Source organism: Sturnus vulgaris, chromosome 8 (assembly GCF_052056855.1).
Source record: "Sturnus vulgaris isolate bStuVul1 chromosome 8, bStuVul1.hap1, whole genome shotgun sequence".
In the NCBI taxonomy this organism is placed as follows: Eukaryota; Metazoa; Chordata; class Aves; order Passeriformes; family Sturnidae; genus Sturnus; species Sturnus vulgaris.
In genome coordinates this window covers 22,862,212-22,879,906 of record NC_142250.1, presented here as the reverse complement: position 1 = coordinate 22,879,906, position 17,695 = coordinate 22,862,212, and the positions used below count along the sequence as shown (strand labels likewise).

The 17,695-nt window shown below is 37.6% G+C and overlaps 1 protein-coding gene across 8 annotated transcripts in view; it reads right to left on the bottom strand.

Annotated features, from left to right (window-relative positions):
- CPEB3 (cytoplasmic polyadenylation element binding protein 3) overlaps nucleotides 1-11,116 on the bottom strand; it is a 73,666-nt gene extending 62,550 nt beyond the window's left edge. For 3 of the 8 annotated variants that reach the window (XM_088169142.1, XM_088169143.1, XM_088169147.1), the window contains exons 1-2: nucleotides 10,901-11,043; nucleotides 9,649-10,559 (exon numbers count right to left, since the gene is read on the bottom strand). In XM_088169142.1, coding sequence (XP_088025268.1) covers nucleotides 9,649-10,559; nucleotides 10,901-10,979 — 990 coding nt within the window. In that variant the 5' untranslated portion in view covers nucleotides 10,980-11,043. Of the gene's footprint in view, nucleotides 1-9,648; nucleotides 10,560-10,786 lie in introns of all 8 variants that reach the window. The other 5 variants (XM_088169145.1, XM_088169149.1, XM_014875329.2 and 2 more) reach the window with 3 other exon arrangements.
- Nucleotides 11,117-17,695: the final 6,579 nt, after the last annotated feature.

Here is a 17,695-nt window from a genome sequence, read left to right as displayed (position 1 = left end):
GGAAAGAACGAGGATGTCCAGCCACTTACATATATTCAGGGAAACTGCTGTAAGAAGGTCAGCATGAATACCTTGGACAACAAATGTCGACAAAAAGTCTAGCAAGAGACTGAGAAAAAAATTTTAGAACACCAAAAGAAGTCAGGAGAAAATAATATCACCTCCATAACTGCTCTTCACATTCATAGAAGAAAATCAGGTAAACAAGGGTAAATAGAGAAGAGAGATAAATAGTAAGAGAAAGAAATATCATCTATCCAAGTCAGTAACTGATGAGGTGCATGGCAACATCCTAATCAAAAGGAGCCAGTCAGTCAGCAAGGCTGTCAGTGGAACCACGAAAGCTAGACCAAGTAACAATGCCAGCACTGTGTATATCTGACCAGCAAAATAAAAATGAGAGAACTGCAATAACTGAAGCAGGATATGAAACTAAAGATGACAAACATTGTTCCTAGTTTTTATGATTGAAATGCAAGGATTTCTTCTCTTAAGAAGTACAGTGCAGAAACAATGCAGCATTATGCATTACCGATGCAATCCCCTGGAAAAGGTGATTCCTGCTTCTTGAAAGATTAGGATATGGCTGATCTAACAAGGACTTCCACAGACTGCTTCACATGGTGCTACAGGCAAAGTAACCATGTAAACGGGGACAAAAAAGTAACCAGTGCAACTGAGGTAAGGAAAAAAAAAAAAAAAAGGCAAAAGAGGAAAGAACTGCTAGTGCTCAACAGAATCTGCTAAAGAAAAGTGAATAATGCAGTTTCTTAAGGGCAAATTTTGAGACTAGTTTCATTGATATTACTTGAGATACTTGAAATGAGTAATGTTGGTTATTAAAGAAGATACACAATAATAATATTTACAAGACATCATCAACCCAGAGGACATAAGCTGATGGTACAAAAAGGGCTGAAGAATTGCAGCAAAGCAGACTGATATTTAATAGCACTAACTACAAGGTCACAACCTCAAGGACTCGGTCTTCATCATAAAGTGGGAAGTTACTCATCAACCAGTAAGAATGAGACAGAAAAGAGAAATACAGGGGTTTTTTAGTCAATTTCTGGACAATTACAAACCACAAATATAAATATTAAGTGTAAAAAGGTAAACAAAATTGTAGGTAGTATGACAAACTATGCATCTCATACTATGCATGCCTGTATTAATAAAAAAAAAGTTATTTTCACTGTGTTTGCTCTTTTAAATTAATTCTCCTTGTTCTACATGTCCAGTGGAGCTAAGGACTGAGCTGTATTTTGAGACACTCACCAGTTCAGGTTTATATTCAAACAAAGATACTGTCCAAACAAAAAGATGGGCAGGAAAACTTTCCAGTTTCTATACAAAGTGAAGCCTTTCTAAAAACCTGTAAGATTTACTACGATCAATTTTCAAGTAGTTTTGAATGGTATACACAACAGCAGGTACTTCTCCCTTGCCTAGCAAGAACAAATTGTTATATAAGTCATCAACTACTTTGTAAAAACATGTTGGAAGATTGTGTTTCTGTTTAGACAAGGGAGGTACTGTCTGCAGAAACTTGCATCAAAACATCACCTGTAAAATCTGCTGACTATTAGGGCTGATTTTCTTACTCAGAAGTCACAGGTATAGCTCCACTTATTAGCAGCCAAAAGGAGCAGGAGCCACCCACCTGAGGACCCTTACCACTAAATGTTGAATGTGGTCCAAACTTTTCAAGATTTTATTAGCAGAAATTCTCATCTGCAGAAAGTGAATGGGTATATTATCATGTTGGATTGCCATATTAAAAAATACCACAGCTTCCCTTCCATTCTGTACTATAAAAGTCCTACTTTTTCTTCTTCCTGACTTTTGTTTCCTCTACTCTCTTGTTCTGTCTTAGTCTTCCTGCTGCACAGCCAGCTGCTACTTCGGGCCTTGTGAATTTTAAGAAAAACCTTTTCAGTTAATGTGAGAGGCCTCACTGTTCTCAATTTTTTTTTTCAATTGTCACAGGAAGAAACAATATGATCCTGGAGAGAATATATGAAAAAGAAAATTATTTAGCAAGGTGAAAAATTAGGTCAGACTGTTGTGGGCATCATAATTTAAAACTAAAAGTTATTTTTATAAGCAGTTTAAAATAAATTCAAACCTACAGTGTACTATAAACATTTTACACACTTGGTAATTACACATCTTAATGCTTACTAAGCACATCAAGAGATGATATTAGATTTGCTTATAAGCCATCTGTTACCATGCAAACAATCAGTTAATACATTAAAAATTTGTTAACCCTTCACAGGTGATAAGGTCATGTTGTAATTGGGAGTAACACCAGCTACTTCCATGTTAATTCATTAATGATTTTAACACATCTATTTCATAAAGCAAGATACTTCAGCAGAATGAAGCAGCAATTTCCAACAAGGAATTAGGAATTTTCATTTCATCCAAAACAATTTTTAACCATTCAAATGTTTTAAAACAAAATGTTTGCTCTGTTTATTTCAGCAATTTCCAGAAGAAGCTACAATTCCGAAGAATCTCTTTAGGATATGAGTTACCTGCAAAAAAGAGCCTCACTCAGGAATAAAACCCAGAGAGCTTTGGTGGGTGCATTTCTTTGTTGTCTGACATTTCTCATTAAAAGATCAGCTTTAAGTTGCCTACAGTGTTGCTAAAAGTAAGTTTTTAGGATGAATCTTTTTAAGCTGAGCACCTTTACAATGATTCTTATACATAGGTGAATTTCACCAAAACACCCATTTACGACTATGAGATAAAACAAAATCATATATAAAAGATCCATGATAAAGCCATAATGAATGCTTTTCTCATTTATGTCAGAAGTGGTTTTTTTGTCAATTTGTGTGAAAATCCATCCCAAGTCATACATTTTGGAAGCTCAGTTTGGGCATGGGGAAAGAAAATCAGTTCTATATGTTCAGACTAAGTTGTCCCTTGGTTAAAATGTCTAAATTTTTAGAATTTAGACCTTCTAGGTAGTATTTCTGAAAATTCCATTCTCTCTGAATTTAATTAAACCTACTTAAAACTCCCCATGCTATTAATTTTGCACAGGACTAAGTGAACACGATTCAGCTTACAACTACAGGCATTTATTGGGCCTTCCACTGTAACCTGAAGCTTTGACACAGAAAGTGGAATAGGGGAGGCCAACTCAAACTAGAAGCCTCATTAAAAAAAAAAAAAAATCAAAATTCAGGAACAGGAAGAAATAGATGTTTGAAGGCAGCCAAAGCGTTCAAGGGTGGATAAAACAAAGAAAATGGGCCATGCCCACTGAAACCTATTGACAGTGCTCTGTACTCCTTTCATTAACTTGTTAAACCAAGAACAAAGAACTATGGAGTTGATCAAAGTCTTCTTAACTTGGGTGATGAATCATGCGAAGTTTATCATCCTAACATGCCACAGAATCTGTGGTTTTGCTTAAGTAGTTTATTTAGACTCTAGGAATTTAAAAGAAAACTGTTGCAAATTCTTGCAAATTTTGCAAAGCCATCCAGAAGAAAAGAATTAGGAACAGCAAGAGTAAGACTTCTCCACAATCTGGAAGATGTTCAGAGAACAACCCAAACAGTTGAAGGAAAAGTGGGTATCAAAGAAATTAAGTATTTTGCTTCTTTTCTCTTCCCTGACAAAAAGTTCTTAATTCCTGAGAAACTGGTATGTAGCATAAACTAAAAGTTTTCACAGGAACCGATTTATTGTCTTCATTTTTTCATGCCTAATTTGAGATTAACACAACCATTAAACTTAAGAGACTGCAGTGGATGCTCTGTTTTCAAAGACGTGTTTTCTAAACATTTCAGAAAAATCTTACAATGTTTTAGTCTTCTCAAGCTGAAGAAGAAAATTAATTTCTCCAACTCTGTGCCTCTTATTAACCTCTGCAGAATGGACTTCACATCATCTTTTCTAACACTGTTGTGACAAAGAAGATCAATATCTATCCTGATTGGCACAGTGCTTCTCTCCTATAAGATGTTAGGAAAAACTGACAACTTTATCTCTGGAATGAGCTTGAGAAACATACAATAAAGGTACAAAGCCACTTATCCACAACAAGAAGGAAAAGGAAGACATCAATTAATTGTGATTTACAAATGCTACTTGTAGGTTCCAGGAAAAGTCAGAATCATTTAACTGAAACTTATGGAAACAAAAATATTGACCAAGTCTGAACAAACAAGCAAAATTCCAGTGACCTTTCACATCTTGCATTTTTTAAATTCTAAAATTTAATAACAAAATGATTACACAAATGAAGAACTAATTCCATATACAAAAATTTTACATTCTTCTAACTACTGAGACAATGCTTAGTACCAGTATGTGCAGCATTCTAACAACTGCTTAAAAGCAATGCTTTTGTGAAACACAGAAAAATTAGATTTAAAAAACTAATGAAACAAAACATGGCAATGCTGCCCTAAATTTAGGTACAGAATGTATAAGATAGCCTAAAAATTGTAAAGTCTAGAATAGAAGCAAAATTCAGACATGCACTGTTTAAGATCACTTTCAATCTTTAAACTAAACCGTGCTTTATTTTAGTTTCCCCTTAGTATAGATCTGCTAGGAATTACTCTTGAGTGACCTTAATGAAAGGAGAGATATTTTACCAAATGCTAACAATGGAAATATTCATCATTCACTCAGCAAACTCTTTTTTTTCCTTGAAAAGCACCTTGAAAAACACAACTTTTCCAGGTCTCTCTTCCTCTCACATTCTATTCACAAAAGAAGTCCAGGTAAAAAGATGAAAGCTGGGAGACATGATCCAAGAAGGGGAAATAGCAAAACTAACTACACCTTCCCTTCTATGGTTCCTCCCAAAGACAGGTAAGTCCTTAATCAAATCTTTCAGGCAGAATTATTGATTCACTGCTCCATATTAATACATTTAATGTTTTTAAGGAAGTCCTAGCTATGTACAGATCAGAATATCAGCTGCCTAACTCTGACAGCTTAACTATGATTGGTTACTTCAAATCAAAACTCTGATCAATAAGCAATTAGTGTTCAATCATAATACTTTCATTATGAAGCAGCCATGTGCTTTTTTCCTGTACCATTACTATGTTTTAGTTAATTTGAAAACGCAGACATTTGTAATTCAATCAAATTTAAAATCTAACAAAAAGTTGTAAAATTCTTCTCAACTACTTAGCTAGAATATGACGTGTTACTTGTATCTGTTACATGGGAAGACTACTGAAATACCACAATATGGGCTCCCACATTTTACTATTCAGAATCCAGCTACAAAAAATGCTAGTTAATAGTACCAACAGAAGCACTTGAGAATCCTAGGTACTTTCCTCTTTTTTTTTTTTTTTGTCATCCATGAAGTTGCAGGCTGTCAGTGCTTGTGCATCATCATGAAAGAAAAATGAAGACTGGACTACAATTTAAGAAATAATTTTTAAGGTAACAGTAACAATACTAAGTGCAGTTATCTACTAAACTGTCATGAAGCTAGAGCCCAGAATGATAAATTTAGACTAAAGAAATACAGTGTTTTAAAAATTAATCTTTAAATAGACTAATTACATAGTTGCATACAACTATTTCTGCCTAAAAAACCCTCCAGATTTAAAAAAGGTTTTTAAAATCAGTCACCAGAGTGTATTAGTCAGTAAACCTTCTTTACTCATAAACACAAAACTTTGATTGTTACACTCCTGAATGTTCCAATACTTGAACTCTATACATATATACACACTTACATTTAAACACAAACTAACTGCATGTTAGAATTGGCATTTTGTTTAAGTATGAAATATTGAATATAAAATTTCTAAATTTAGCTTATAATTTTATCTAATTCTAACTGAAAACAATGAGGAAAAAAACACCATACCAAAACACTTTCCCAAAAATTCTTTCTCAGTCTCCCTGCAAAAGATTAACACATTAAAACTATCTTTATACACAATAAACATCACCTTATTTATTTCTGCCAGAGAAATATTTATCAGTGAAGCTGCCAATGATGGTTTGATGCATGCCAGAATCTTCAGAGCACAAAGTGCAATGCATTTTATGTTTCTAAAGAACATTACTTGGGAAATGGCAGAACTCAGCACAGTTTCTGGAAAATTGTTACAGTGTTGCTATAATTAAAAATCCACAAGGTGGACATACTTAATTAGATACTGGTCTGCAAACTTTTAATTCCTTCTCTATCTTCCCTGCAAAGAGAATTTCTGATCCTTGTTTCCAAGGATCTATTTCAGGCACTATCAATCCTCCTAACCCACAAGCTGTGTCCCAATATCTTCACATGGCCAAAAGCCAAAAGAAATACACTATTTACCTGAGACAAGTGAAGGGAAATAGAATAGTGGGAGCAGCACAGAAGCAGGAGATGACAATAGTTCTGTACAAGCCCCACCACTCTTCTGGAAAATGGAACTGAGCCACTGCCGGGAGAACGGTGTCCTCCCAGGGACAACCAGTTAATGCCAGCCTCAAATGCCAGAGCTGAGGGGCACCTCACATAATAGCACAACACCCTGCTGGCCACACGGCAGCCAGGCACCCTTCACCTGAACCAGTCAGCAGGCAAAGCACGTTCAGAAGAACAAACTGGCCATGTTTTTGTATTTCCTATCTGGCCTAGTTCCACATCTGTTCCCATGATCTCGTCTCCAACTCTTACTTCCAACATTACATTTCATTCCAGACTGATCACTTCTCTTTTTCCTTTCAACCATCAGCTTTATATCTCCCTTTTTTTTAATACATTGGTATATGAATGTAGTCTCCTTCAAAGCATTTTTAGTGGCCTTTCCACACCAATCACAAGGCAAACACCAGCAGAATTCCTACCAAGTGGTATTGTAAACCTTCTGATATGTTCTGCAGCACAACTCCTTGGGACAGACACCAATTGATTTTGGCATACAAGATGCACAAAAATATTACTCAAATTAAAGGATGAAAATATCTAGCATATTGCTTTATATACGTTTTAACAGAAACATTTTCAAACTGGACATTTTTTTCCTAGAACAAGATATATCAATACCTGAGTATCAACTTTCTTCAAATATTATAGACTCAGAACGCAAATCTTGGTTATAGATCTTTTCTGATCAAAACTTGTGATCACTGCAAAGACCTGAACTACAAAATAGCTCTCTCATGTTATTTCAAACAGTGAACATATTAATAGTTTTCTTCTTTCTTAAGGAAGCCTCATAATCTTAACATAAAATAACAGGTTAACACTAAGAACTTGCTAATGTGCATAAGTGTGTTGCTAGAAAGTTTACTGGAAGATATTTCCAAAGTACCACGCAGTTATGGGGGGTGGCACATGTAAATGGATAAACCTGCCAGAACTACTTGATAGTGCTGACAAGCAAAACTTACTGTGTCAACATATTGCCCAATTTAGGGGTGGGGGAAAGAAGAAAAAAAAGACAACCAGGACCTTGGCAGCAAAGATTAAACTCTTAGACTAATTTGAATTTTCTTTTTTTCAGTGTAACTAAACAGTTGCCTCCTACCAATAGGATGGTTTCAGAATGTCTTTGGCATTTCGTTAAGTATAGCAGCAATCAACAGTAACCCAGATGAAAAATTTTTAATAAGCAAAATTCAGCAGCTTGTATTAAAAAAAAAGGAGCCTAATAGGAAGAAAAAATACAAGTGTTCTGAGTCTCTGAAATCAGACTGCTATACCGGCTGCTGCTGAGAATAGCCTAAGCATTTGCTTTCAGTTGAACATGAAAATACCAGGTTAAATTCACAGAAAACAGGTTTCCAAATTTACATATTGGCTAATACTTTAGCTTTTTGAAACCTTAATTTCAAAAGCAAAAGAACTTTTCTTTAAAAGCAGTTATCTGTTTTTTTCTCCTCATGATGAGTAAATGTCTGCCAGTTTAATTCGTGACAATTTACAGTCACAATAATAAAGTTCTGTATTCATTAAAGATGTATCTCACTAACCAAACCACAGAAATAAGACCATTTACTGTTGTTTTCACCACTAATTCAAATATACCAAAATTTGTAATGCCTTACATGTAGACAATTAAAAATACTTGTAAATTGAAACACATTTCCCACTACTCAAAAATGACTGGGAGCTATTAGCTTTTGTGGTGCTGTGCTCTGTGCAACATACTATTTACACCAGGCGTATTGTGGCTAAAGTGTAATCTGCCTTCAGTGCTTCAGAGACATTAACCAGCAGCTCACCAGAAGCCACTCCACCTTCATTTAGGGCAGCCAATAAAAAAATTGCAACTCTCCCTTTAAACAGAATGAAGCAGCAAAATGAAATTTCAGGGCTGACTATAAGATGTCCTCTTTGAATAGGACTGGAAAGTGCATATATTTTACTTCAACGGTCTCCTAAAATCATGAGGGTGGGGGTGCATTTGTTTGATTTCTTTTTTTACTGTGTTTCTAAAACTGTCAATCTAAATGCTATTCTTACTAAACTGGTAAGTTACAGATGTTTGAGAGGTCATACTTTCTTAAGAAAACTACTACCTAAAAAGCAAGCATTTGTGAATGATTTACCTGTATTTCAAAGCAGAAAATTTTGACTCATCTGACCAAAACAGCTAGCCTAGAAAAAGTCTGAGGTTCACTTCACCTGGTATGGATATAACTGCAAGTGCAAGCTCTGCTTTTTTCGACTTAAAATGGATTTCACACCATGACAGGTTTCATTCTGCATTAAAATTGCAAATCTTCCATTTGGCCCAGTTTCAGCTGCAATTGATCTGCTTTGTCGTCATAGATTAAAAAAAAACAGTGAAGGGCACTGCAGCTTTAAATATTTCAGAGCTATGTAGCTAGTAAATAGACTCCATTGCAATATGGCTCTGAAGGTCGTGTCCTATTGTCTCTTTTCTCTGCAAATATTCTGAACAACATAAAATGGTTTATTTTATACAATACCTCCCTGCCATTTCTAAACCATGTCAATTGTATTAGGCATTTCCTTACTGGAAAGGACAGATATGCCACTCTTTCCATACACACCCACGCTGCTTCAAGATGTATTCAAAACGTCCACTGTGAATATAACAGCAGGGTGTTCGTATTAGATGTACACAGCTTTTCATATGGATGCCTTATGCAAGCAGACTCCCTGTTAAATCCCACCACAACACAAGGACAATTAGTTATTGCACTGGTGATAAAATAATTAACTGAATTTCAGGTCAAGAAGCATCTTTGGTTAAAATTAACAACCCAGTTAGAAAACTGAAGCCAGCAATTTCAACATCTCAGCTTTCTCACATATGGGAGAATAGGAAAAAAAATTCTAACACAGCACCAAGGGAACGTAGTCTGCTGAACCTGTTTTTCATGAAGGCTACTACCTTTCAGATGCTAAAAAAAGAGCAAAGAGCAACAACAAAAAACCTCCACGCACCGCATTTAACAGTAAGTTACAAGAAAAACAGGATTTTAAACCTTAAGCTAGAATAGGAAATCTTCGTGTATGCACTCCCCAGGTTCAACCCCATTTCTTTCATGTAAGGTGACTATTTGATGAAAATATGAGTTATGGAGATGCCAGTCAGACAACAGTAACATGAAACACAGCCCTACAAAAACCACAAATTTGTGATAGCTGTCATCGTGCAAAAGGTGCATCTAGTCATTTACCTGAAAAGGCAACAGATTGTTGCCATTGTCCGTCCTGAACGCGTTGTCTTCCATCCAGGATTTGGGGGTTAAGGGTGCAGCCCGTGGGAACTTCGGAGGGGCAATGACATTGCTGGAGAAGGGTTTTTTAAGGGGTGAAATAGGATTGAGGGGGGAGGGCACGCCGACTCCCACTCCCACGCCAACCCCCACTCCAACTGCCCTTCGAGGGTCCCTACCAGCCTGCAGCCCACCCCAAGGGTTGGAAGGTGTACTCCAAGCCGCATTTTGATGGTTATTCCAGCTGGAGGAGGAAGAAGAAGAGGCAGAGGAGGAAGACGGTTTGCTGGTCATGATGGGCTGATGGCTGTAAGCAGCATTTCTCTGGGCGAAAGGTGCCTGATTAGGACTCACAGGTGACCTCCGCTGCTGCTGCTGCTGCTGAGCTTGCTGCTGCTGCTGCTGATGTTGGTGGTGTTGAGTCTGAGCTAGGCCAATCTGAGGTGAGAAAGTGCCACCAAATACAGGGTTGACATGGTGTGGAAAATTCTGGAAAAGCATTGTCCCATTGACTGGAGTAATCCCTTGGAAAAAGCTATCATCCACCGTGTTTGTGGTCCCTGTAGACCAGGTGCTGCCAAACGAGGGAGACAAGGAGGTGCCGGCTGCAGGTTCTTGTTGAGGCTGGTGAAAGCTCAAGCCAGGCAAAATGGGAGACTCCATCTGCATCTTCTCCTTGCTATTTTGGGAGGGAGCCGATGTGCCGATACTAGTCACTGAACTGTTGTCTTCTGGTTTGGGTGTCTCCGACGAGATGGGCGTAGAGGGGGCTTCTGCTGAGTTTGGATCTTGCTGCTGCTGCTGCTGCCGCTGCTGCTGGGGCTGGGCTTTGCTTTTGTCCATCAGTAAATCATCCTGCATGGTTTGCGCAGCTGAAACAGTAGGGGAAAAAACCACAAAGACAGATTATTAACATTGTCATTCATACCACAAGCCAGTCTGTTTTAATAATTTGCCAGCCAAAAATTTCGTCCTATTGCTAGTACTATGCTACAGCATATTGCAAGGCAAACCCGTAATCTTCCCCCTCCCCCATTTAGGAATATGTAACCCTTGATCGTGCTAGATTGCCTTTAAAATATTTTTTAAGATGCTTCACCCTTTTTGATGCCTGTTTCCCTTCAGTCTAAATGAGAGGTGTGCTTATAGGGCAGAGATATACAGCAATTTCGCCACGTCTCTTTTCTCTTACACCGGAACTCAGAGCTCTCACCCTGCAATGAGAAACTGATTCTGGTTCCTGTTTTTCCAAGCACCCTCCTCCTCCACCTCCTCCCCCTGGTTATTTGCATACGTCAATAAATACTGCTGCGTCCTTCAGCAAGGTTAAAAAGACACCAGTCTTCGCTCTTCTCCACCCCCTTTTCTATTAGGGGACCTTTAAAGGAGCCGGGTGCCGATTTTCCTTAATTAACGAGCAAGCTGGCAGTGATTGAGGTTTATCAGAGCGAAGGCGCGCAGGGACGCTGGCGCTGACACGGGAGCGGCTCCGCGCTGCACAATCGCTTCCTGCGCGCTCCTGAGCCCAGCCCGCGCCGGCTCCGGGCAGCGCCGGCGATGGCACGGCCGGGAGGGGGCCGGGGGCGGAGACACTGCGCCTACAAAGACACCGACGGCTGCTACATTTGCCTTCGGTGACCTTACGATCTCTCCGCGTAAAACGCTATTTTACATCAAAGCAGTCCTTTGCTTGATGGTATAGCTGTCTACTCGCTCTATTTATATACATACCCGCTCTATTTATACACATACATATGAAATCATCGGTGATTTGTCCATTAGAAAAACCTAAGGTCAAAATCAGCAGGCTGGAGAGGTATAATTAGACCATGATCTTTCCGATGCTTTCAGATAAAATATAAATCCAGGGAAAATCGAAGTATTTACAATATAGACATGCCGCATGTTAAAAACCATCTTTATATGCACAAGACAAAGACTAGGGATGTAAATTATTTGCTAAATCAATACATAACTTAAAAATTTAGAAAGGAAATGTATGTGGAATGGTTGAGGCTTATATTTGCTAGAAAAGGTGCTCCATATGAAACAGAGCAGATCATGTAATTTCATTATTATTTAGAGACCTAATAGTACTAATACAATACAGACATCAATGAACAGCAATTGTATGAAATCACAACAGGAACATCCGTATTTTGCAGGCTTTTAGTCAATTGAGGAGATCATTCTAAATCTCAAAAGTATTTTAAATGAGCCCCAAATCACGTACTTTAATTGAATAACTATGTCAAAGATGGCCATCGCAGAATACCTAACTGCATTGCTATTGAGTTCATCATATGACATTTACACGCCTAAGACCGCATTTTTTAGGATTGTTTTTGTAATGTAACAATGTAAAGCCAAATCAATTAACTGTTTAAGAAAGGTGGCAAAGTGTGAAACTGTCAGCACTGTCCTTTCTGACATCAGATGGTCCAGGTGTTTTTTGTTCTTTCCTTTAAATATCTTCTGAGGAATACACACACATTTTAGTTAAAATGAACGTCAGGAAGGTTTCTGCTATCTAGTCAGTTACTGCTTATGCTCCCCCTGATTTACCAGCTCAATATGTAAAACGAGCAGCAAGGCTTCCTAAGCAGACCATGCAGTGAGACAACATTAATCTCCTAAGGACGGGGTAAACCATTCCATCTGTTCCAGGCAGCGCTGCTGCTGCTGCTGGGAGTGCAGAAAACCTTGCAAGGCATTTTAAAGCAATACTGCAGTAAAACACAATATACCAAGCTCTGTCTGTGTAACTTTCCATTAGCTTCACTTCTACCCACATCACTATTACTCCTAAGGCTACATAAAACTACTGATGACTACACATCAGAGGGAGAAAAGGATTATATGTACCCCTCTCCCTTGGATCTGAGCTATCAGTATAAAAATACATTTAGAGAAAAACGCACAGCAGCTGAAATGTTAAAATTCTGTCGTCAATAAAGTTATATTTAAATTAGTTAGTCACCAAGTTATCTATAGTGGCTAGTACAGTAGTTGCTTCAAATATGTACCTTGACTTAGCTAGCTGGTTTTGAACTTTATCCTAAGAACCATGATTCATATTCCCTTCCATAGTGCTTCTTAAAGGCAAAAATCACTGCACAGTTCAACCCTCTTGTCAAGGTCAAGACCTTCCTTAATGAATGAAGCCAGTCCAAATTAAAAAATACTGGTTAATAAATGACTTTGAAAGACAGGCCAGCCAATGTCTAATGTTGGACTAGTATGCAGTACTCTTGATTATTTGCTAGTGTAAGTATTCCTACAAATTTACAATCCAGTACAGGAAATCTATATCCCCATAGCAATACCAGCTCCACTTGCATGCAGAAACCCACGCAACCAATGCAGAAATGTTTAAGGAACAGTTACCTTTGGATTTTCTGTATTTTAAGATCAACAAAAGGACAGTATATTTATTTCCTTCCCTCAGGTTTGGTATATGACAAATAGCCGACCAGCCTGGCAAGAGCACTTTGACAACTGGAAGCCTTCAGCGCATGCTCTCCCCAAGGAATCATGGGGTTTGAAGTCTTACCTACAGACAGCATTGCACTGCTGCTTCCTGAAAGGAAGAGAGCTCCAAAGGAGAAAAAACATACGTGCACACTCCCTCTTCCCAGGGAAAACTGCTGCAATCTGAATCATCAGCTCTGAGGAAATATCTGTCAGACTGAGCTGAACGTGACTAACTAAATATGAGCTTTTAAACAGTTTGATTTAGAAGCCCAGATTAAATAGCCACCTATTCAGAACAACTGCTAGACAAAGGAATAGTTCCCGTATTTCCCTTACAAACTCCTAGCATAAGAAATTAATTATAAGCTCATACAGCTATAAAATTTATAGCTGTTACAAAGAAAACTGTGTCATGTTACTTAGCTGAAGAATATATTAATCACGTGTCATAATACATTAATCACGTGTCATAATTTCTAAATATATTCTGAAACTCAAACACAAATAGGTCAAGTATGAACATTTAAAAACAAAATCAGTACATAGGTGAAAAGTTGTACTATTGGAATAGTTTCCAGTTTTCAAGTTACTACTTTTTCATTACTGAGTTGTTACTATACTGAAAATTCTACCAAAAAATAATAAGCTGCTCTGAAGAAAATCAAGGTGTGAATGTTACTATTTAACATTCCATCTATCCTGTACATGGTGGTGCCACACTTGACCTCCCTCCCTTTCACTACACACCATCTACATATCTCCAGCCTCCACATCAACACCCAGCCTCTCACACGATATTAATACTGTGATCCTTAATGTAGATCAGGTAAAATTTTCAGAATTTCATTCACTGGCACTTGGTGTTCTGTTTTGCACTAGTCCATGAATTATTCTGCATGTTTATTCTGGGTAATTCATAATACTAATTATTCAGACCAAATAGTAATGCACATAAGGAAATACATAGTTGAAATCTGAAGTGTGAAAAAAACAGTGTTTAATAAAAGTGCAGGCTGATTTTCCAAGGATGAAATATGCATAATTCTGTGTGTCAAAGAGAGATGACTAAAGCTGAAAAAAGTAAATAAGGGCAGTTGAAAGTGAGTTGTCCTAACACTTATGTCTCTGCTTTCTGCACTCTGTTTATGTTGGGCTGTATGGTCTGCCTGCCCTAAATCAACACTGTAATTAAGAGTTTCTCAACACTTGCTCTAACCTGTTTGTGCTACTCTGAATCATTAAAGGCAGCAAAACTGTTTTCTTACAGCAGTTGAAAATACTTAATTTAATGAACTATCCCACCTCTCACAGGGCTGGCTCTAGGCATTCTATGCCCCTCCTTTATGTCCCTATTTACTTGTAGGTTATTGCTTTTCAGATGATTTGAGGATTCACATGCAAGGGACTGCACTGATTCTGTCAGCTCTTCCCAGGAGACAGTTTCACTCCATAGATCAATCATTAGGATAAGGAAAAGCACTCCAGAACCAAAGAAAATCAAGATGTAAAGACAGTTTTTGATCAACTAGCCACTAGAAGAAAACAACTTTCTTTTGTTCCTAGCAACCAACTCCCTTATAACTGGAAGTTAAAAGATAGTACTGAGAGCTGAATCAGAACACAAGAGCTTAATTCAATCTGGTAGATGAATTACTTGACCTGGGCCAGTTCCAAAGAAACAAATGTAAGAAAGGCCCAAATAAGCCAAGTTAATTCAATTAACATTGCATAAAGTGTATTTTTATTTTAAGCAATTCATTATGAAGCAATTTAAGCCTCTTTAAGCCTCCTGTGACTAACAAAGCATGCTAGTCTTTTTGACAGAAAGTCACTATTCCAACTAGTTTGAAGGTTAAAATAAAGTGTTATGGTATTAAAAAAAAAACAAGTTTCATTGTAGAAACACATTTTTCAACTTAGATTAGTTTCACTTTAGACTAATTGAGGGCTACTTATTTTTTAAAAAATGGAACCAAGTAGATGAAAAATGCCTAACTGATCTTGTAATTTAATTTTACATATTGGTATCGTAGCAGTTAATATTTAGATTTTCCAAAACAGAATATTCCTATATTGCCAGGTTACTTAGCTTTGTTGTAAACAGTGAATAATTTCCACAGTTTTAATACTGCCAGGTCAGAAGAACCATATTAAGGTACAGCTCCTTCAGTATCTGTCCTCTTTTCCTCTTTTTCAGTCCTCACTGAAGTAGTCATATATACATATATATATTTAATCTACCTCCATGTCATTCTTTCAGTAATTGTTTGTCAACTTCTTTATAAAGCTTAAATCTGTATAAATTTGTTATCGAACCATTTATTATTTTTAAAAGTTGATATTTTGCAGTAAATCCAATAGCCAATTTTAAGACTCAATTTGAAGCCTTAAATAGCTTATATTGCTTTTGGTGACTTTCATTTCATTAGGTTCTGTACTTGTCTTCAAATGTGCAGTTTTACTTAATTTACTTAAAATGGCTGCTACCTCCAGTCAGTGTCTGGGAGCTGAGCTCTGGCAAAGCTCCAGGAAGAGCAGCCACTTTCCCTCACTCTGCACTGGCCAAACAGAGCCTGCTCCCAGGAGAGTTCTCTCGGCTCAAATGGAGCCACTCACGCCAGGTGCAGGTAAGAGATGACAGAGTGAGGCAGAGTGCAGTGAACATCAGAGAAACGGGAGGAAGAAACAAAGAAGGATCTATTAAAGGGCGATATAGGAAGCAATAGTTTAAAAATGAAAAAAAAAATGCAAGAGGCATTTTTGAGATGTATAGTGGAAATTGCCAATGCAAAGAAGGAAGCATAAAAAGCAAAAAATGGGAAGAAAATTAAGAGAAGAGGGATGAGGGAGAGTGAAGGAAGAGATTGTATGGGGAATAAAGCAAGCAATTGAATAGAGCAGCTGCATATCCAGTCTTGTTAAGGAGAATAGAGAAGGATAAAATGACAACTCCTGCTCTGTCTGGGAGTAGGGAAGTGGTTTTTTACAAATTTAAAATCATTTGGTTATATATGTCTTTTAGGATCACACTTTGATTCTGGAAAGAGCAGACAAAGAACACATATCCCAAGCAGTCCAAGAGTTTCCACAAATTGGTTTTTGGATTTCAGAATCTTTAAGCTATTTATGGGATGTTAAGGGGTCTGCCATTATAGAATACTTTGGGCTGTACGGGACCTTTAAAGCTCCTCTAGTCCAACCTCCCTGCAATGAGTAGGGAGGTCTTCAACCAGATCAGGTTGCTTAACCTGACCTTAAATGTTTCCAGGGAGTCCACCCTCTCTCTGGATGACCTATGGCCAGTGCTTTACCATCCCCATCGTAAAATATTTGTTCCTTATGTTCAATCTAAATCTACCATCTTTTAGTTTAAAACCACTAAAGCCTGTCCAATTATGCTTTTATGTATCCTAATATGTTTTTATTTCTTATGATTGGAAAAAAATTAGAATTAAAAAAAAAGAAAAAAAGACATGTCCAAACCTACCAAGTGCTCACTATTTGACCTGATATTCAAGTTTTGTCCAGTCCAGTCTTGGCATACCTTCCTGTGCCAGTGGTAGAGCAAAGAAGTCACCTTTGTCACAGACAGTTCCTTAGCTTCAAATGGTAGCCAAGTGATCCTGGGTTCTGGTTCCATTTCTTCAGGTAAATATTCTTCACAGCTATTATTAGCCACTATGACCTTTATCATAAATGGAAGGCAACCAGCATATCCTTTCAATTCCAAAGCAAAAATACAGAAATTGCACAAAGCACATATTCCTAGAAATAAAACCAGCTTCCCTATCTCCATTTGTAACACTTGAGAATAAATGTAAAAAAACCTAAGCTAGGCTAGCCTAGCTGCTCAATGTTCTGGCCAATAGACAATGAGCTTAGTCCAGACCAAGAATAGGAACCAGAAACTCTTGATATCCAATATTGCTCTTACATGCCACAGACAGCTGTAATTGGGACAGTGTGTATTAGGATCTCTTCCAAGAGGTCATGCCCCTGTGGTTCACTCAGGCCACTGTACATCCAACACTCCTCAGCAGTGGTAGCAAAACTGAATTTTATAGTCCCAAGAATAAGTACAAAATAAATTTTCTGGGACAGGATGTCAATGCCGTCTTCCTAAGGTATGGAACATTTACATCTCTGTAAATACTTCAGCATTCCTCTTTATGGTATTTGTAATTAAAAATAAACAACACCCTATTATGCATATAATACTGCTTACAAGTGCAAGTCCAGATGTTTTACATAAATTTTGACAACACTTTCCCACTGACTCTCAAAACCAGACTGATTTGTCCCTCGCTAAGGCAGCACAGTCAAAAAATCCAGAATATTCCCTAAACTTGCCTTCCTATTCCACCTGATGTCTGTTGTCACATACGTGCAGAAGCCTGATCTCAGCCAAGAACAGCTGTAGGCTGATGCAGCTGCACAGTTGCAACCTGGGCTTGGCCCTGTAAATTACAACCTTGAACAGCAACTGCAGTGTAATTTACACAAGGTACAGGGACTAGTTTCACATAGCAAAACC